Below are 22,388 nucleotides of genomic sequence, written 5' to 3' on the forward strand. Positions count from 1 at the left end.
AAAACAAATTTATTAAAGTACAGATTAAACACAGCACTCTCAAAAACCCTTAAAAACAGCCACAAACCATTTCATTGCTTTTTTGGGGGGGGGCGTCCTATGATTTTGTTTGTTGCTTTTCTCTATGCATTAATATGAACATAAGAAAAGGACATCTAGTCCAGGGGTAGCTAATAGGATGCTCTCCAGAAGCTGTTGGATTCCAGTTTCCAAAAACCTCAGTCAATGTGACCAACAGTGAGGAATTAATGGAGTTGAAGTCCAAAACCTTCTGCAGGGCACCATGTTGGCCTCCCCTGATCTAGTCTAACATCCTGTTTCCCATGGTAGCAAATCAAGCGCCTCCAAGCAGCCTGCAAGGAGGGCAAGAAACAACTAGTTCTCCCATGCTGTTCTCTTCACCATGTCAGTACTGTATTTATATTATACCTGAAAGCTGAGGTTATTGGTGTTATATAAGCAGCTGTAAGATCCTTTTTTAAAAAAGAAAAACAGTTTTAGGGTCTTTTTTTTGGTGTTGATGATGTTATTGCCATGTCAAGATGTTTCATGGAAACCAATTCATAAATCAAAATATAAATACATAACAGTATATTCCATTCATCTCCCCTTAAAGCAATTGCAATCAATCATCGAACCAGGCTAGACTTCCTTTTCTCCTCCTCAGGAAAAAAAAAAAGACAGCTGTGTCTGTATTGCGGGGGTGGGGGTGGGTGGAATTCAGGGGGCCTTTGTAAGTCCAACCTACCTGTTCTTTTCTTGAGGTCTCAGTATTTAAACTTTCACTGAGGTTAATGGAAAATGTAGACTCAGAAAGTCAACTGTTTGTAAAACTTAATTTATTCAGAGGCTTATACATAGGAATACACCCTCACACTTCATTAAATAGACCGCAGCGCATTGCAGAACGCCTCGTTTTTGGGGATCCTGTACAGTATGTCTGTTTGGCTCGCCCCTTAGCCTGGGGTCGAGGAGCCCCACAATTTGACACGATGTGTTGGGCGCCTCATTGTCATCTATGGGGACCGACCTTTTTCTTGAGCCTTTCACAGGTGAACGCTAGGACAGCCCTTATGGGGAACTCCTCCTTACTCAAAACTTAGAGAAGCTTTCCTCATTCAGGAAGGCAAGAATGGCAGAGACCTGCTCAGCTCAGCCCAAAAAACGAAAATGGAAAAGTTGGAAGCATCTACGTCTGCTACCGGTACTGCTTTCGTGTTTTGTTTTGCTGTGGTCACTGCGGCTGCTGCTGCTGCTGCTTTCTCGCCCAAGGCCCAGCAGGCGGCAGCAGAGAACTCCGCGCTGCTCAGCCGACCCCCGAACGGTTTCTCCGCACCTTCATCCAAAGCCCCTATTTCCCCTAGACAGCGAAAGCACGCTCAGAACCAAAGCAGCGTCCTCACGTGCACCGGGCGGGAGACCAGGAGCGCGCGGGCGCGCGTAGGCGTGACCACTGGGCGGGGGCGGGCAGAGTCTCTTCCAGCCAACAGCACGCCTGTAATACCAGTATACAGCTGCCGGGGCTGGCGAGCCGAGCACAAGGAAGCCCCCGGCTGCCTGTGTGGGTCGTCGTCTCTCAAACGTCCTCTCCTCCCGCTGCCCGCCACCTCTTGTGTGAGGGGGGAAACACCATTCAAAAGCAGCAGACCACCTCCCTCAAGTTCGTTGTTTCCTCAGCGACGCTGGCGGGGGTGGGAAAAAAAAAACAAGGCGGAAAGAGAGAGAGGGAGAGGGACGCGACAGCGGGAGCGGAGGCTGTGTCGGCGCGCGCGCGCCTGCCCATGACAAGGGAGACGACCCCGAAGTCTAGAGCAGAGCCAAAGTCATAAGGGGATTGGGAGGTCCTCCTCCGCTCCTTTCCCGCTCCCCACCCCACCCGCCCCCTCCCGCTCCCCGCGTTCTCCAAACTGGGCTGGAGCGGCGGCAGCCGTTGCCTTGCTTACAAGGAGAGACAGCGCCTGTCATGCTTGTGAGCAGCGGCAGCCGCCGACAGCTCCCTGCCTCCTCCTCCTCCTCCTTCTGTTGCTGTGCTGCATTGGGAATAACCGCTCTGCCATTGACTGGAGGTGGACTCGAGCCCTCGCGAGGGGAATAGTACCTGGCCGAGCGCTGAGCCTCGGGGGCTTCTCGGCCGCCTGTCTGAGGGGGGACAACAACAGCAGCAGCAGCGGCGGCAGCGAGAAGTGCCCGCGGGAGGAGAGGGGGCTTCCCGGCCGCCGCAGCCCGCAGGAATGAGCTGAGCCCACTTTCGCCCGCCTCTCTGCCCGAGTGGGCTGGATGGCTCGCGGGCTGAGCGCAAGCTGCTGGCAAACTTGCAGGGCCCGCCGAATGCCTTCGGGGAGCGCCGCTGCTCCCGCCGGCTTCCGGGACGCCGCCGCCGCCGCCCGCGCCGCTCTTGGCGGAGGCATCTTGGCACAAGGGGAGTGAAGGCTGCAAAGGCGGCTGTTGTCCGCGCAGGGGGTGCTGCTCACGCGGTCCTAATGCCTGTTACTTCTCGGGACGCGCTGGTGGCAGCGGCGGCTGCAGGCGGGAGCCCCCCGAGTGCTGCTGCTCCGGCTTGCTTGGCTTCTTCCGGCATCTGATTGGATACGGCCGGGCTCTGCGTGGGACAGCGGAGCTGTGGCGAGGGGCCTCCGAGAGAGAGAGAGGGAGAGGAAAAAACATGGGTTATTGCAGCGGCAGGTGCACGCTGATCTTCATCTGTGGCATGCAACTGGTACGTGAGTCGTTGGTCTCGTTGGTTTTCTTTTTTTCTCTGTCTGAATCCTCTCTCCAATAAAACAAAAGTATAAACAAACCCCAAGAAGCAAGAGGCCAAATCCGACGGCTGTTTGTCGTTCGTGAGGGGGAGAAGAGGTTAGAGAGGAATGGACTGTAGGAGTGAGCTCAGGGCATGCCTACTCAGAAGTAAGCATCCTTGTTTTCAATGGAGTTTGCTCCCTGGCATGTGCGTATAGGCATTGCGGCTTGTGTTGTAACAGGGACTCCCTGAGTGACATTCACGTGGGCACGGGGTAAACTTGTTTGAGGCTGCAGTTCTGTGCTGGTTTATTTGAGAATGGAATTGATTGGGACGTAGTTCTAAGTGAACATGCATAGGATGTGACTGCTAACCTTAAAAATTAACACACACACACCCTTTCTCCTTGAAGGCTCAAGAGATCTCAAAGAGATTTGGGAACTTTGAAAGACTGAGCATGGTTTTTGTTTGTTTTTTGAAAGGAAGGTAGTTTATAGGTAATTACAATGGATGGAGGGGCTGATGAGAAGCATTGAGGGATGAAAAGTTAACTCATTTTAAGAAAGGTATGAGGTAGAGACTAGAGGTTTCCTTAATTAAATGGAATGAGCACTATTTTAGGCATGGTTATGAACTTGAGCAGACATAATCAGATAAGAGACAAAGGGTGTGTATGAATTCAGCAGGATGAATGTTTTGAAGTATGTGGTGAAATTTTTCATTGTTTCCAAGCAATGCTAAAATTATGTTGTTTCCAAACAAACAAAAAAGAGTAAACACTGTTCGACTCTATGGTGGCCACATATTGAAGATGAGATGCTAACTAGAAAATCTGTTGCAGTGCCTATTTTATGCATGTCTAACTTCACAGATGGAGTTTTTCTGAACACCCTGAATGGATGTTGCTGTTACGCAGTTAGTCAGCCTCAGAAGATGCCACATTTCTGAATGTACCTTGAATGAGTTGTCTATAGTAGAACAGGTTTGGAATGGGGCCTTAAGGGTGCAATCCTACACTCTTGACCTGGGAGCAAATCCCATTGAGCTCAGTGGGACTTACTTCTGAGTAGGCATTCACAGGATTGCAGTGTTAAAGCAGTTAACCTTGAAAAGGGAGAAAACGGTTACAGTGTGCACCCTTCCAACTGGCAGAGTACCACCAGTTTTCCCAAAAGACAGGTGCTTAAGAAGACTGTATGGGGGAAATTACCATTCTGGGAACAAAATCAGTACATGGGAAAGATTCACTTACCGTAGCAGAGCCTACACATCTGTGATGTTTCAGTGAATCTATCATCTTTGTGTGTAGCAGGAAGCATTCTGCTTGTCTAAATCCTGTTCTTCATAGAAGTATCTGATCCTGTGTGTTTGATTTATTCTTGTGCAAGTTATTTGAAAGAACCCCCCCCCAACCCTGTTAAATGTAAGTCTACAGTAAACAAAATTGTTGGAATGTAAGCTGTTTAACATTATCACTGGAGTTCCTCCCCCAAAGCTAATTGGAACAATAGTTTTATGCTTTCTATGCCAAAGGTCAGAATATAGAAACTGCCTATCTGGATCAGACCAAATATTCACCTGGTCCTGCATCCTGTTTCCAGCAATGGCTAGATAAATGCTTCTGGGAACTTCATAAGCAGGGCATGATTAGGACAACAGCTTTCTCCTCCTTGCTGTCCCCAGTGTTTGATATTGAAAGGTTTGTGCCCTTTGTTGACTCGACCCAATATAGCAACAACAATGTATTTAAAGGTAGCCACAAGAGTATTCCATATATCCTAGAGGTTGATTATAAACTTCTGCATCAACATTAGCTTGGGAGTGAGATGGCAAAAGGCAGATAGATAAACATTTACCATTTCTTGGGATCTATGAAGGAACATAGATTACAGGACTGAGTGTGTGAATAAAAAAAATACAACCACCATCCTAATACTGGAGCTTATGAAATATGCCTTACTGTTATTACTTTAGCTCTGCTGGGCCCTGGAATGAATCAAATGTAAATGTTACATGACACTCATCCATAGAGAGAGAGAAAAGATTTGGTATTTTAAATTATAGGACATAATGACAGCCTGGATGGTTAGACGGTTTATAATGCAGGATAAGTAAATATCTTACAGATATATTCAAGTATTGAAGCAGATTTCATGAACATGGAACAATGATGGAGGGATGTTCCTTTCACACTAAATAAAGCTTATTGCAATGTTGGATCTGTTGGAGTTAGGAACTGCAACTGGCTTTCAGTGACCACCAAATTTTATTCCCCAATTCCTCTAATTATGCATCAGCTTTCAAATGCTCACTCATTAGTAGTCTCAGCACTATGATGGGTTTCAGTCTGCAAGATGCCACATGTGAGTTCATTTTGGGTTGGGGAAGTATGAATAAGGCAAATGCCATGCAGACAGCTTTTCTCATATGAAAACCGTAACTGCCTGCAGCTTGCTGTTGAATGTACACTTGGTGACAAGCCTGAGATTGATGCCATATAATATGTGGAATAGCCCTTAACTGGCTTGGGTTTGGATAGGGGTAATCTTGTGGCCCTTATGGGATACTTTGTCTACTATACTTATCAGGTACTGGACTTGCTTGATGAGAGGTGTTAATTTGTAAGAGACTTATTGTGTGGAGGTTGTATGTGGAGGTCTATGTCCAGCAGCAGAGATCTTGTCAATATTATCTCTATGTTCCTACCACTATTAATCATTGTTGTACATTCACTTCATACTCAGTTTGTTGGGAAAACAGGTTCATTCCAAAAATAAAACCAGGTTTAAATATAAAATTGAAGCAATAGTTTGTTTAAAATACATTTTGAAGTTTGATTCGTTGCAGCGATGCACATGGTTGCTCAGAAGTATTACTCACTCAAGACAGTGTGGCAAACTTATGAGCAACTCTATTTAGTGGATTTGAGAAACCTGTCACCTTCCAGATGTTGCTGGCTTCCAGCTCCCATCCTCCCTGACCATTGATCATGCTAGCTTCGGCTTATGGGATTCAAAGTCCATAAATATATGAATAATCACAGGTTCCCCACCCTCACTGTATAGGATTACAGTCAATATTTATTTATTTATGTTCAGTCTGGAGGCAATGTGTTAATTTCCCCTTTCAAAATATGTAAGTAATTACTGTGGAGGTGAACATCTGATATAATACATAAAGTGGGTTTCTCTCTCTCTCTCTCCTTTGTCATGGTAGGATGAGGAACAGTATTATGCTCTGTATAATGCTTTAAAATTTGAAGAATAACCCACATGCTTGTCTTGCATTCTGTTCTTTCTTCCATTTTCTTGTTAACACATACCCACATACCAACCAGCTTTCATGTGTGTCATGGAAAACCATTTCTGACAGCTCATTTTCTTCTCCAACCTATATGAGAAATAATAGAAGGTAATAAGCTTAACCTGCTGATAGCTAATGCTATTAATTGAATCAGCATATTAAAATCTCCTCCTAATTTCTCAAAGTTGTTAAAGTAAGAGGCTGTCTTGAAGAGAGGTGATGTTGTGGACCAGAGTGGAATATGAAAGGCTGTTGTTTATTTTTTCATTCAAGACTACAGCAGTGCAACACATTGCCTGAGGCCTCCAGTCTTAACATTTAGAACACTCGATAGCAAAATCAGAGCAACTTTAAATTGAATCCAGAAACAAAAAATGAGTAGTGAAGGCTGCTGATACAAAATTAGGATATAGGATATAGTTAGACCATTGAATGCATCTGTAAGTGACCAGGCTCTTTTTATCCAGATATGGTTGCAGTTAGTGAACCAACCTAACCTGGTAAAAGACACACCTACCTACTAAGATTGCCTGTGCCTCCATAGATAACTAGAGTACCTCTAAACTCCACAATAGTGCATCCAAAACCAATTGCAAACCTCAATCTAGTTCAACTCACAGTATTTCTATCTTATTTTGATTAAGATTCCAGTTTGGCTGCCTATTCTGGATTAGCATCCAGGCATCTGGTTTCTGTTGCATCCTAGTAAATCTGTGTACCACCTGCATACTGGAGATACCTCAGCCTAAACATCTGGATAACCTCTTTGAGTGAAACTCTGTGACACCTCCAATGCTGGTGGCCATAAGTTAACATACGGTAGTACTCCTTCAATGGAGTGTTCTGGACTCCTCCAGAAAGGATTGTTGTCACTGTAATACAGTACTGTGTTTCCGGGCTCCACTCGGGCAACACAGTCAGATGGATATGATGGCTAGTGGTTTTGAAAACCACAAAGAGCTCCAGTGCTTGTTCATCTTTACATCCAGAGGTGCCAACTTGTGAGAGAGATTGGGGTGGGGGCAACATCACGTATGTGACATCCCAATGTTGCATCAAGACATCAGAGGGGCCATGGGCAGCAGTGCAGCTTCAATGGCAGGTGGCTCTTCCTCCTGCACCACTGGCTTCCCCATTCCTTCCCTTCCTTGGTAGTAGTAGTAGTAGTAGGAGGAGCCAGTCACTGAAGCTGTATGATGCTCAGATCCATGCTTGTGCCCTGGTTGTTGTGGTTTTTTTACATTGCCCCTACCCATATTGGGGGGACCCAAAAGGGTTGGGCTCCTAGGAGTTGGTGCCCCTGCCTACATCCATCTCCTGATGAAGGTCATTCAAGAGGGTGACCCAACAATTTTGGCACCATAGTCAGGGTTAAGCAGACTGTATCAAAATAATCAGTGTCATCCAAAGCTACCTGGAGTTGAAACATGATAAGCTGCTCCCCTATCTTGCCCAAAAGCAATTCTGTGGCTGATAAAAGTTTAAGGGAAAGTAGAGGGATTTAGCTGGGCCATTTTATGTTAATGAAGAAAATACAAGTAAAATATAAATGTAAAAGACATAATATGATACTGTTTACTAATAAGAACATTGTCACTGGCCAAATGTTATGTAGGTGGTGAGTGGTATTTTTAATCGCTATGCGCACTGCAAGTTTTCTGCAATTTACTTTGTGTATCCCTCTTTGAATGCAATTTTGTGAAAGTTCTTACGTAAGAGTACTCTTGGAAGTAACAGCCTTTAACAAAATGACTGTGATTACTATGAGTCAGGCATGTAAGTAGCTGCTTGCTTTGTCATCTTCGAAGAGGAAAACTTAGCTCTACATGACTAGGTTCAGAAATAATTTACAATTGTTGAAACTGCCTTACAGTTTTGGAGGGGAGGACAAAAATTATGTGGGCAAATGGATCAGTAGAAACTTTGTGATATCGTCACTTTCATGAGTCCATTGGCAAAGTTAAAAGGTAGTTAAAATATCCACACCTATAGTTGTATCTGCGAAACCCCTATTTACTGGCAGGGTTATCATTTTATCAAGTAGTTTCTGTGCCTGTGCCACAGCAGCTTGTTATGTAGACATCAAATACAGTAATTGATTCTTGTTATTTATTCAATTTATACCCCACTCTTCCTTCTGAAGGACCTTAGGGCAGCATTGGTTATATATTTTTAATAAAATTCTAAAAACAGTCAAATACATCCCAAAATAGTTAAACATTCTCTCAGCCAGTGATCTCATGTTTGTCAGAAAAAGTGTCCTTTAGCCATAAAAAGTTTGAGTGAATGCCAGTGTAGTGTCGTGGTTGAAGTGTTGGGCTAGGACTTGGGAAACTGCCACTGAAAATACCATATTATGGGTCAACACCAGTTGGGCAACCCTCAGGCACCACCAACAAGGGCTCATCTGCTGATTGTAGAGTCTGAAATGGTGATACTGTTTCTCTACATGCTCTGAAAATCTTCCACTGTCGATTTCTCCAACAGCTGTGCTTTTAGAAGCACAACAGCAGGGTTGGCCAGTTTTTTTCTCCCCTTGGCCAATTGGCAGAAATGAAAAAGGGGTGAGGTAGAGCACATGCTTTGCATGCAGAAGTCCTGGGTTCAACCCCTGGCACTTCCAGGCAGGGCTGGGACAGATCCCATCTGAAACCCTGTCTGTCGGTGTAGACTAGGAAAGAGGAAACTGAAGAGATGAGCCCTTCAGCTATCGTTGGACTCCAGTTCCCATCATCCCTGGCCATTGGCCATGTTGGCTAGGGCTGATGGGAAATCCAGCAACATCTGGTGGGCAAAATATTGCACATCGCTCATGTAGGTAATACTGAGCTATGAGAGCCATTCGTCTGACAGTATAAGGCAGCTTCCTGTGTTCCTGTGGCAGCATTGTTTACTAGAATTCATTTTGAGGCCCACATATAGCATTATGTAAATCTGTCTCAGACTCTGGCTAATAGCACTTTGGTTTATTTGGGTGCCTGACTATGCCCACACCAAGCATGTCTCCTCCAGACCATTGGAAACTACGTACATATAGGTAATTTAACTCATACAAAATGTTCTGGGAACCACTCTCATCTGAAAATATTTTAAGGCACATTTCTCTGCCTTAGTAACTTAAAAGTTACTTTTAAAACTTTAATTGTCATTGCCTTACCCAAGTTCTTATACTTGGCTTGCCACAGCTTTCATCCTGGGAACAGGTTTTACAATGGAGCCAAGTTTCCTTTGACATTCCCACGATTCCTTGGGGACGACATGACAACTAACTTGTCCTAAAGAATTTGAAAACCAATTATTGTTGAAGTTTTCTTGGGTTATGCAGCAGAGCTGGGACTCGTAAAACCAAAATCGGGCATACTTGGTTACTGGTAATTTGTGTGGTGAAAAAAGTAATCAATTTTGTTTCATATGGACTTTCTGAAGTACTTCATACATAAACATAAGTTCAGTTACCTATCTCATGATTAATTGGAATAATTCTACATTGAACTAAAGCCATCATGTATATGAGTACAGTACTAGCAGTAGATGTATTATTTGTGGTTACTAAGGTATTATAAACTTGCATATAAAGGACGGCATATGTATAATATTATGTTTGTGCAATCTAGCAATATCGTCAGAGGCATCTAATCTTCAGAAGAGACAGTACTATTATTCACATCTTACAGCATTTTTAATTGTCTGTATTGCATAAATGGTAAAACAATGATACATTTAACCACATAGAACAGAACTCGATTCTCTATACAAGGGTTATGACATAAACCATTTTTGGCTTAAAGGGCACAGAATCTCATTGTTCATTTAACGTCTCACAAAGCATAGCACTCAGAGATTCGTTGTTTCTTTCATATGAGACATTTATGAAATTGTCACAGTTCACAGGAGAAACTTTGAGACTGCCCATGCCTCAATGATAGATTCAACCAGCTTCATACTATATCATATATTCATGTAGAGTAGCACAGTTTGGTAAGATGAGTGGGGCTGTTCAAGAAAAGGCTATGTTTCATAGTCAAATAGTTTATCAGCTACTCTTGAGAGATGGAACTGTGTATGTCACAAGTGGTTTTGCTTTTGGAGCAATATCAGACACTTTTTGCAGTTGTATACTTCCCATATTCCTGCCAACCTAGCAGTTCGAAAGCACGTCAAAGTGCAATTAGATAAATAGGTACCGCTTCGGTGGGAAGGTAAATGACGTTTCTGTGTGCTGCTCTGGTTTGCCAGAAGCGTCTTAGTCATGACCCGGAAAAACTGGACAAATGTCAGCTCCCTTGGCCAGTAAAGTAAGATGAGCGCCGCAACCCCAGAGTCGTCCGCAACTGGACCTAACTGTCAGGGGTCCTTTTACCTTTACCTTTTATTTTCCATATAATGTCTGCATGTTCTACAAGATTAAAACAAACCTGACTGTCTCCACATCTTTATAGTTTGGCCATGAAATATTATCATTATTCTTTATTAACATATTTGTAAGCTGCCTTCAATAATAATTTTTAAAGCGGTGAACATTTGACAACAAAGTACAAAAATAATGCACCAGCAATAAAAACATAATATCATAATTGTTGGAATACATAGTCACAAAGCAACAAACAACTGTGTGCTCATCTTATTAACTCCCATATACTGAATGAAGCGGACAGATTTTTCAGTAGGTGAGCAGAAGATGCCAATGAGAACTCCAGTAGGAGGGAATTCCACTATTGGGGAGTCATGACTAAGAAAGCCCCTGTGTATGGCCAGAAATGGCTTTATCATTGACAAACTACATACTGAAGGGAGGGTCACTCTGTCTTCATGTGACTGAGATGGGAGCTGGCAGCCTATGAGCCAACACCAGCAATACTTACCATTGAAATGGACAATGTAGCCCTATGCATCTTTACACAGGTCCCACTCTGTTCAATGACATTTACTCTGTGGTAGTCAAGGGTTGCAGCCTTAATCTTAATTGAGAAATTCAGTTTTAAGGCTCATCTGTGTACTCTTCCTTGCATTATGAAGCAGTGCTGGAAACTATTGGGGAAAGGACATTTTAGTTTACTTGCTTTTGATATCTCTTGGGTAAGAGGGCAAATTATGCATGTCAAGTTGTCTGCAATGCAAAAGAGAAAATTCAAAGAATTAATATCTGGTAATGAAGGAAATCCTTGGAGAGAGCGAGAGAGGAATAAAATATGTTCTGTTCTCTTCTTGAAATTAAATGCAATGCACTGATAATTATTTACTTCATGAGACTTGGAGGTTGTGCATAGTTCCAAATAAAGAAAGTTTATAAACTATGGTAGTGCTTTTTTGTATATAGTAAGAATGCAAGTCTAACAGTGCAATATTTATAGTTCAAGGGGACTTCATCCCAGATAAATGTGCATTGGATTGTAGTCTAAGTGACATTTTTGTGTTTTGGTTTTTCCAATACACTCTCCCTATTTAATATGGAGGCATTCACCTTGTGCTCAAAGATTCAGACATGTGTCTAGTACAGCCTACCGACACCTGGTGCCCTCCAGGTGCTTTGGATGCAAGTCACATAAACCTTGACCACTGGCTAGGGTTGATGGGTTTTAGACTCAAACACTATCTGGAAGGTGCCACATTGGGGAGGGTTGTGCCACCTTTTAATATTTTCACAGGATTCTATGGAATATTATTGCAGTGATACTTTTAAAAGACATCTGGAGGCAGCCCTGTTTCGGGAATTTTTTAATGTTTAATCCTTTATTGTGTTTTTAATATTTGATTGGGAGCCGCCCAGAGTGGCTGGGGAAACACACCCAGATGGATGGGGTATGTATAAATATAATAATAATAATAATAATAATAATAATAATTATTATTATTATTATTATAATGACACATTATTACTTTACCAAGCAGTGCTTCTGTACAGTCAGCCCTCATTCATTTCAATAGGCTATTATTTGTAACAATAGCATATTATTGAGTCTTTCTATTAGGTTTCATAAAGCTCGTTTCAGCTTTTGAACTTGCAGTCAAAGTAACCTGGTTGATGGAACTGACAAGGCCAGAAAATGCAGACCAGCAGAATGGTTTTCTGGCTCTGTAGTCCATGACTGGGCTGTTCAAAAGGCTGCATATTTTTGGAATTTTATAACTATTTTTTGCTGAAATATTTAGGCCAAGATCCAAGAACCATGCCAACTGTTTCTATGTGCCCAATCCTAAATGTGTCAGGGCTGGTTCAGCTGCAGGTCAGCATGGAGATTCAGAGACGAGCAGTAAAGTTGATTCTTTATCCAAGAAAACTGAATACAGAGAAACCTATGGTGAGACTGGCCCCAGTAAAGCAGTTGCCAGAATGACAATCTGGGCCTCCCACTTCCCCCTAAGTCTCCTCTCCATCTGGCTGTTCCCCCCTCCCTCCCTAAGCTGGTTAGAAGCTTCCCAGGCTTTGTGAAGGAGGTGCCAGGGCTCTGACAGGACGCTGGAGCCCTCCTGACACCTCCTAAAAGCCAGGTGGCTTTGGAAAGATGGCAGGATGGATCTTGGACCCATTGGAGCCTCGTACTTCCCTCCCTAATCAGGGCAGAAGCTTCCTGGGCTTTGGGGAGGAGGCACCAGGGGAACATTCAGGGGACTATCCTAGTTCTCTTAGTCCAATGACCGCACACCACTGCCCATTACTACTCCCCTGCCTCTGAGCCTTAATCTTCTGATGCTTCCCTATGGGTTCTCCAGCTCAAGCCTCCCACCACTCCTTATCTTCCAGCCAGTCCTTGACATGCCTGTGTTTAGTAAAATATGCAACCCTTTTTGTACTTAGCTAGGTTATCAGTGATAGAATATTAATCACTTTTTCTCATGTTCATCTGGCTTACTGCTCAATGTATATTAAATCTAACAAATAATAAAACAAATTATTGTGCTAAATGCCATAGCTTTGGGGGGGGGGATTTAATTGGCACTAGCATAAACAGCCAGACATTTAACTTTGCTCTGCGTTTAACTCCAAGTAAACATGGATTGGGCAGCTCTTAGCATTAGTTTGCTGGTTCTCAATTTGGATGAAGGAAAGGTATTCTATAATTGGTTTTGAGCACTCTCTATTCGCAATCTGTGTGATTTTACACACACACACACACACACACACACACACACACACACACACACCAATATATATGAAATCTCAGAGATTGTGAATAGAGAGTGCTCAAAACCAATATTCTATAGAAATACTGGAACAAATTATATATTCTTTGACATTTTGCTGGTGGAAATGATGCTGGGAGAATGAAATTGCCTGTCTTTGTACTTGCTAAAAAGTAAACATGCATAGTGAATAGTTCTATTTCCACATGTATCCCACTTATGCATTTTTAATAATTTCTTGATTTCAGTTCATCCATAACTTATGAGAAATGTTTATCGGTTTACAACTCTGTGAAGGTGCCAGGTAAAACGTGCACACATTTTCTGTATCTCTCAAGTGTCCTTTCTTTTAAAAGCATATTTACCGTTACCACACATTCCTTGTCTTGCATATAAATTGTGGCATAATGCAAATTATTGGGGAGTGGACCCTAGCCCAGTGATAAAGAACACAACCTGCATTGCAGAATATCCACGTTCATTCCCTGGAGTCTAGGGAGGTCCCTCCCTGTCAGGGGAAGGTGATCTGTTAGGGCTATTGGGGCACAGCCCTTCCAAGGAGAATTTCAAACAATAAAAAACACCCTCCCCCCAAACCCCCTTCAAAGCTGAACACCAATTCCTGTCCCACACACATTCTATATTTCTATTTGAACTTAGAGAAGCTCTGCAAACATTTCTATCAATCGATAGCACTCAGCCTAACCTAATCCAAAAGTATAGCTCTGGCAAAGAGATCCTTCCCATGTGCTCTACGCAGGAAAACAACAGCAGCAGCAAGATGTGATTGAACTGCCCGTCAAGGTTGCCCCACCATAAAGGCTTCCATTCCATCTCTGCTTATGAAGGCTAACCAGTACCCACAGTATTGGTCTACTAGGGCTGCCTTGAAGAGCAGTCTGAGATTGCTCAGAGCTGTTTTCGTGAAAGCCACTTCTCAAAGCACATTCTTTGTAACTAGCCAGGAGAAGAGAGTGGTGGTTTTTCATGATTCCAAACTTGGCCCTCTCCCCTAAAAATTAAAATCAGGGGCAGGCAGCCTAGAAGGAGTATTTCTTTATTATTTTGTTTGTTCCTTATGAAGATTTCATTCACTTTGAAAGCACTTTGCAAATGTTAAATATTATCATTACTTATTGTTACCCAAGTGTGGTATATTAAATAGTTTACTATAAAACTTCATTATAGGAAGTAGCTTTGTTATAAAACTTCCTTGGGAGCATTTTCTTCCCTTATTTCTTGCAATAGACAATAAGCTTTTGTTTATGCACTAGTTCTCTCTCTGTGTAGCACTGCATCTGTCACTCTTCTTTGGAGAATTGCTAAAGCACAAAAAAGTGTTAATGCACTAGCATGTGGTACATCTTATTAAACTATTTACTGTATTTCACGGATCTGTCAGTTTGATCTGGCATGACCCCCCTCCATGCTCTGTAATTGGATCATAATTCTGTATTTTTATATTATTTTACTGTTAGTGGATTTCTATATTCTTTCTGTTTTATGTTTTGGTTTGTTTTAACTTACTTTCTTTACATTTAGTTGTCATTGCTTCTGCTTTATGCAATATTTAGATGACAAATTCCAGCATTATTATTTTTTAGAATACTGTATCATAACATTGTATAAACTACAGTCACTGTCACCAAAATTAAATGTGGGTGTACTTAGGGTCTATCAGTAGGCAGAAACTAAAGCCAACACACTGAGCACAATATTATTCCAGGACAGTCTTAAGGGGGGAAATTGCATTGAAATTTGGCATTGCATACTTCCTATTTCCAGAGTACCGTAGATATAGCCAGAGTGACCCCATGATTGATTCCCACCCACCGCAGTCGCTCCACTAGGGCTAATGCTGACATAATGTAGTAAAAAAGTTTATGCTCAGCCAGCAGTAAAATCAGAAGCACAACAATATCTGCAGTAACAAGTGCCAACTGAGCAATGCAGATACATTCTCACAGATTGTCTTGGTAACCCAGCTGCCACCACAAAAATGAGTCCATTCACTGACAACATCCTACGTTAGCCATGCAGGGAAGGTACCAATCAACACATGATGATGGCTCCCTGACCTCATCCAGTATGCACATAGCTTCCACAAACAATGTGTAATCAGGCAGCTAGAAAGAATCTATGAAGCCTGCTGCTGTTTGGAGATACAAGATTGAATCACTTAGCAGTCCAAACATAAGCAGCTTGCAAAGAGTCACCCTTTTGCTAGAAAAAACAGCCAGGGCCACAGGGCACCCAGTGAAGTGGCATGCCATTCCAGTTTCAACATCCAGCCAGCTCCAGTACGTTTGAGACATAAATGGAGTGTTTCCCCAGGAGAATTGTTGCAGCATTGCTAAGCAGTCACAGATGAACACCTAGCAGAACATTGGATGCAACTCAGTTGTATTTTTTGCCTATGTGAAGGGAACTAGTTCTGTTTTTCAGCAGAGAACTGTGCATCAACTAAGAGCTGAAACTACACCACTAGACTCACAGCAACAAACATGGAGGGCTACTTGATGACTCAGAGCATTGCAGTAGAAACTACGGTAGGAGCTGTGGGTTGAGTAGCACACAGGAAGACGTTCCAGTAATTGTTAACAAGGCAAAGCTTACTTCTGGGTTTGCCACTAAATTATATAATGCCTTTCAAAACATGATTATATTATTAATAGTACCTATTTAATTTCAGAAATTCACAAAACAGTCAGTTTGGTCAAACTACCATAGTTGCGTAGGACAGAGTCACTCCTGTAATGGAGTGATCAATATTTCAATGAAGCTTCTACGGTAGCATCCTTGCTTCCTGCTATAATCAACCATGTATGTGGGGTAAGGTTAATTGCATTTTGAATATGCATGGCATTGACTATATTCCCCGCTCCCTGCCCTGATAAGGTACTAAGTGTGAGATGTTAGTTTATTCACAAGAGCAGTTTACTCTACATTCATGGAGAAACATTGAAGTAAATTGTGGCTTTGGTCTTGAATTTGCAGCTGGCAACAATGGTGGATTCTTTACTGATTTCAGTAGGTTTTTAGGGGCAAAATTTGGGATTTGTGAGTTGTGCCATTGCAGCAGTGATGACAGCAGTTATTTAAATGGTCCTGAATAGTGACTATGCTTTTCCAGAATAAATCCTGTAATGTGATGTCATGATATAGGGAGATGTTCAAATAAGTTTTACTCAGAGAAGAGCCAATGAAATTAATGACATAACTTATGTTCATTAATTTCAGTGGGTCTACTCTAAGTAAAATTACATTGAATACCACCCAGTGTTTGCTAGAAGGAAATATGGGTTCTTAAAAATATTGTTAATTTTATTTATAGGTACCTACTACAAAAATAGACTGAAGGTGGCTTACAATATACATTACAACACAAAATATACAGAAGGTTAAAAAAATAGCAAAGCACTATAAATAGTTGGAGATTAATTCTAAAATAATAATGAACTAAACCCCACTTCTCTCCATCACCAAGAAGGTAGACAGTTAAAACACCCATTGAGATAATAAAGAGGTTAACAGTAAAATGCCTGCTAGAAGAGAAAGGTCTTCACTTGGCACAGAAAATATGTTAATGTAGGTACCAGGTGAACATCATAGAATCATAGAATCATCATAGAATCATAGGGTTGGAAGAGACCACAAGGGCCATCCAGTCCAACCCCCTGCCAAGCAGGAAACACCATCAAAGCATTCTTGACATATGGCTGTCAAGCCTCTGCTTAAAGACCTCCAAAGGAGGAGACTCCACCACACTCCTTGGTAGCAAATTCCACTGCCGAACAGCTCTTACTGTCAGGAAGTTCTTCCTAATGTTTAGGTGGAATCTTCTTTCTTGTAGTTTGAATCCATTGCTCCGTGTCCGCTTCTCTGGAGCAGCAGAAAACAATCTTTCTCCCTCCTCTATATGACATCCTTTTATACAAATGGGTGACCACCACTGAAAAGGCCAGAACTGGCCCCTATTAATAGTCTGGCTTCTGAGTTTAACACCAGCTGTAGGTTCCATACTCTCCAAAGGCAGCCCCTCATGCACATTGCAATAATCTAATTGGAGTTCGGGATGGTTGAGTCTGTCACTTTCTGTTTCTCTTGATTTCTCAATTTTCCAATCTTCAGTTTAGCTTACTAACAGCCATTGATAGCTTTGCCCTTCATGTATTTGTATAACTCCCCCTTTAAAGTCATCTAAGTTTCCATAGTTTAACTATAAGCTCACACTGGAGACAAGTTGCTTAGATTGAGGAGAAAACTCTGAGGCAAAGATTCAGCCGAGAATGATTGATAACGACAGGCCCAAGGGGTCAGCTTATAATACCCTGGTAGGCTGGTATTTCAGTTTAGATGGTGCCCATGAGCTTCAGACCTCAATCTTGCTGTGAGATCAGAATGCCTGTGGTATACTGCAGGATGCTTATTTCAAGCCCTTTCCCACCCCTGGAGCCCTACAATTCAGCAGTGAGACAACATAAAACTAAAGAATAAATAAATTTTGTATGTTAAGAATGCATCCTTTGATTCCTGGAATATTTTCGTTGAGCAAGATAAAACATGGTCCATAAACATCTTTGAAAGGTCAAGAAGTAAAGATGATTTATTTCATTCAATTGAAATTCAACAAGTCTCGTGTGTAGGAAGAAAGAAATAAAAAATGTTAGATGCATTCATATTTTTCAGATTGAGGACCAATGCTTGAAAAATGGTTCAGCCACTGCTGTTTTGCAACAAAATAGCAAATATCCAGCACTGCATAAATATTTCTCAGTTGTAATATATTTTGCTATAATGAAGTGTTCCAGTTCTTTCCCCCCTCTCTTTTTTTTGTCTTTGACCATCTTCCTTCCCTTATTGATTACTCACCCACTCTTAAGCAAAACGAAAACACCACATGCAATGGCACCTTCAAAAGAGCAAAATCTGTGGGGTGAGTGGGTGTTATAGATTTAGGGTAAAACCTAGAAATTAATACAATCTAGGATTGTAAGTATTGGGGTGGGAAGGGAGAAATATAAACTGCAGAGGAAGGGCCATTAAGGGAACAATAAATGGCTATTGAGGATCATTGCCAATGCAAGAGAACTCCCCTAACCCCACTCAGCAGAGAGAGGGACAGGCACCTGGCTTTTGTAACAGGTGGGAAGTCAGCATTTCATCCTTTCCTTACCTACTTATGCTTTACCTCCATTCTCCAGCAAACAGCTTCCTGCATAAAGGGTTTTAATGTGTATTTTCCACATTTCAACATGTCTTTTTTGGGGGAAGTGAGGATTACAGTTTGGAGAGGATATAACCTTTCATGAGGGGCCTTAATTGGAGGTGTCCAAAGTTTTTTTTTCTTACTGAAAATATATATATATTGTTTTTTGGCCACTTGGCTGCCCAGTGTTTTGTACTTAAAAGCAAAATTCCTCCTAGATGACACTGCCATTGCCATTAAGCTTGAAGTGTGATGTGGTTGCATGAATATTATAGGTACTTAAGCAAATCTTAGTAGTCTCTTAGTAGTGCTGTTAGTAGTCCCATCAGTTTCTCCACTGCATATCTGCATAATTTTGTGGACCTTACTTTTTCCCATTTGGCTATAGAGCTTAATGGTACATGTGGGCTCTCTCCCACTTCTTTGCTTGTTCAGAGTGAATATCCACTACAACAAGTTAGTAAAAAGGGCAAACAGATTCATAGTAGATGGTGTTAGGCTGTAAGCCAGCCTTTCCGAATCTGGTGTCCTCCAGATATTTTGAACATGGGCCCCCATCCAAGTTTTGCTCAGTTTTTACCGTGCCTGAATTATTTAGCACAATCAAATTCCAACCAAAGGGTGTAGAAAGGAACCTGTTATATGTAAATATATCTCTAATTCTATAAAATGAACTGTCAGTAATTAATGATGGGATGCTAAATTTGTACTCTGGTAGCCCACTGGCCTACTTAGTTGTAAACAGATGACTTTTCCCAGTGCAGTCATGAATTGTTATGACTTAAATATACAATAAAAGTATTAGTAATGATTTCACAGCAAAATCTTTAATTGACTCATAACTGGTTGACTTTACTCGTGTGGATTTATGGGCAAGGTTCAATAAAGTTTTATGGCTGGTTTTATATTTAATGCATAAATCAACAACACAAAGGCAACATTTTTCCACCTGCATTTTTTCTGCTTGACTGAATACAGATGTCAATTTCCACCTAATCAGTAGTGCTCAGTATTGGATAGAAATCAGAAAACTGAATGTCGGTAGACTACTGGGAGCGTAACTATTCTATATTAACAGGAGTTGATAATTATGTCAACTTTGCAATAAAATATTCAAATCATGCTGAAACTAGGGATTAAGGTTAGAATGTGTTACTTGGTTGCTTTGTGATGAGATTTGAAAACAGGGAAAGAGGTCAGCCTAAATACTTGAACTAATGACTGTATTAGATGCTCTGTTAGTAGGGGGGGAAACTCATGATAGAAAGCAGAAATTAATAGGGGAAAAACAGCATAATCAGATGAATTTGTTTGTTTTATCAAGCTATTTAGTAGACAGGCATAGCTCAGAAATATTGCAAGTTCGGATTCAGGCCATTGCAATAAAGCTAATCACACAATTGTTTATTGCTTCCCGATGTAAGTTTCCTGGTGCCAAGTTATGCTTTATATGTAGTCTGTTAAGCCCATCCTACCTGGCTGAAGAGGCTGCAGGAGAAAAACCTAGCTCCAACCCTAGCCAGCTCCATTCCCCAGGCCAGAAGAGGGGTGACAGTGGTGACCGGGGATCAGGCTGCCTGTATCTGCTCCAATGTCCTCATAAGGAACAATATCTGTGAAGTGCAATAAAGTGAAGCACAATAAAATGAAATGTTTAAATTTTGGACAGCCTCCAGATATGTGCAGATTGACTGCTGCTATTTTTATATCCTTTATTAATTGTGTGATACAATTTGAGAAAAACTCATTTAAGAAATGTTGAAATTAGTATATTAATAACATGTAAGTTTGCAACAATCATATTGTGTGTGTGTGTGTGTGTGTGTGGAATTTCAACATGTACCATCAGCATGCTAATTCCTTAGTGGTAGTCATAAGCCCCTTTATACCAAAAACTGAGGTGTGCCAGTAAAGCATTATACATCATGACTCAGGACTGAAGCCCATGAAGTGGAAGACTGGATGTGTCATCATATAAAATCTCACCAGGAAGAGAAACCCTGAACAAAAATGCATATCACTGAATTTCTAGTTATAAACATTCTGACAAGAGCTTTGTGCATCATAGAATGTTTGCCAATTAAATATATTTTCCCCAATGAGATTTTTAACACAACCAACCATAAAAAGAGAACTTCTAGGGAAGTATTCTACCATGCACCCGAGTCGAGTGAGGCTGTGCAGGTTCTGGACCAGTAGCTGGCTCCTGTAATAGGAGGCCCAGTGGGATGAAGATGAAAAATTGAAACTGAATCGCCATAAGATAGAGATGTCATGATCTGGTGGCTCCCAGAAAAGGGAATGAGGTGAATGGTCTATTCTTGAAAGAGCAGATGTGTACTGTGGGTATGTACACCTAATTTCCACCCTGTCACTGAAGACTCAGATGTCTTCAGTGACTCAGAGTACCTTTCTCCAGTTCCTGGACAGAGACAGGCTGGCCACAGTAATCCATGCTCAGATAATTTCCAGTTTGGATTACGGTAATCTAGGTAGGGTTGCTCTTGAATATGTCCTGGAAGCTATTTCTAGTGCAAAAGGTGGTAGCTTGACTTCTGAGTTGCTAGTCATAATACCTCTAGTCTCAGAGGTGTGAGTTTTCAAAAAATCTTGGATTGGTGGGTTGTTGTTGTTGTTTGCAATTCAAATTGGGGTAATTTGCACAGTGTAATTTGCAGGGGATGGGTGGCTTCCATCACAAAAAGATTCTGTTTGCATTGGAAAATTTTCTGATGCCCCTAGAAAATGGTTTAATTTAGGATACTTGTTTTATTTGTATTTCATAAGCAATGCTAAAAACTTTGAAGCTGCCAAGTTTGCCTACTATTATTTACAATTAGTATCCACCAATTATTACTAATAGACTGCTAAAATATTTTCCCCCACAGAAGAATACAACCCAGAAAATTCCTCCCTTGAAGCTTTGGTAACCAAATTTTGTTCCTGCCATTATTCTCTCCTCTACTCCATCTGGGTCATTTGAATCAGGGTCACCAATGGCACATTCAAGGAGCGAAGAATTGCAGGTTTCATGTCTTATGGTGAGGAGAGCGTGCAGTGATTGATAATGCACATGCTAAAGAAGAGAACATTGCATTCTTTGGGGGGGGGGTTGTTCGTGGAAACTTTTTGCACAGTCTAAGCACTCTTATTATTTAAAATTATTACATAGGAAAGCAATGGGGCACACTACTTTGCCTTTTCTTGAGACTAATAAGTGTGAAAGTAATTTCAGAAACTCAGCCTGATCATTTAAAGTTCTCAGCTGGTTCAAGCCCCTAGTGTATTCACTGAAATGAAACAGTCTAACATAGCCAGAGGGAACCAATATTTGCCAGCCTGTCTCACCTATCACATTTTAATCTTTGATTAATTGAACCCTACACGATAGTGTGATTCTAATAGCTATATTGGAGTTTTTATCCTCTTAAGTTCTAAAAGATCTACACGACGTATTTAGTACATACTTTCCCCTTAAAAATGGGTTTAGTATTGGAGGTTAATTTAGGAAGTTATTTTGCCCTTCTGAACAAATGGTGTCTTGATATTCAAAATCTTTGCATGCCTGCAAAGAAATAGAGCCCTTACACCAATAGCCAGCCCTTGCATTTGAAAAAAGGGATCTTTATTATGCTGCTGATCATCTAAAACTAGAGGCTATATACTGACTAAGATAAAGCTTATGAGAGCTATGCAGTGTGGATGTTTGTCAGATGCAGATGGTCCCACTGTTCCAGGTTTAAAATAAACTGGTAGGAATGTTCATCTTCTCCATAGCAATGCAATCAGAATGCTGTTTCTGTATTATTATTATTTTGCAATTCATAAAATTGAAATCTACATAGTGCAGCTGTGACATGCAGTTTAAGAGCCCTGGGCAATCTTTATCAGACTGGTTGGAATAAGTTGGACGCTGTTTTCCATGGGAGACTGAAATGTAAAAAAGAAAGCCTTAACAAAGCTGTAAGGATACAAATCTGAAAGAATGGGTGCTTAAGTACTTGCATTCCACTT

General features: G+C 41.5%; 1 protein-coding gene across 1 annotated transcript in view; it reads left to right on the plus strand.

Moving 5' to 3' along the window:
• The first annotated feature begins 1,932 nt into the window (after window positions 1-1,932).
• Window positions 1,933-22,388, plus strand: part of NKAIN2 (sodium/potassium transporting ATPase interacting 2) — a 479,483-nt gene continuing 459,027 nt past the window's right edge. The window contains exon 1 of the mRNA XM_035109229.3: window positions 1,933-2,716. Within this exon, the coding sequence (XP_034965120.1) occupies window positions 2,663-2,716 (54 nt within the window). The 5' untranslated portion in view covers window positions 1,933-2,662. The remainder of the gene's footprint in view (window positions 2,717-22,388) is intronic.

Source organism: Zootoca vivipara, chromosome 3 (assembly GCF_965207765.1).
Source record: "Zootoca vivipara chromosome 3, rZooViv2.hap1.1, whole genome shotgun sequence".
In the NCBI taxonomy this organism is placed as follows: domain Eukaryota; kingdom Metazoa; phylum Chordata; class Lepidosauria; order Squamata; family Lacertidae; genus Zootoca; species Zootoca vivipara.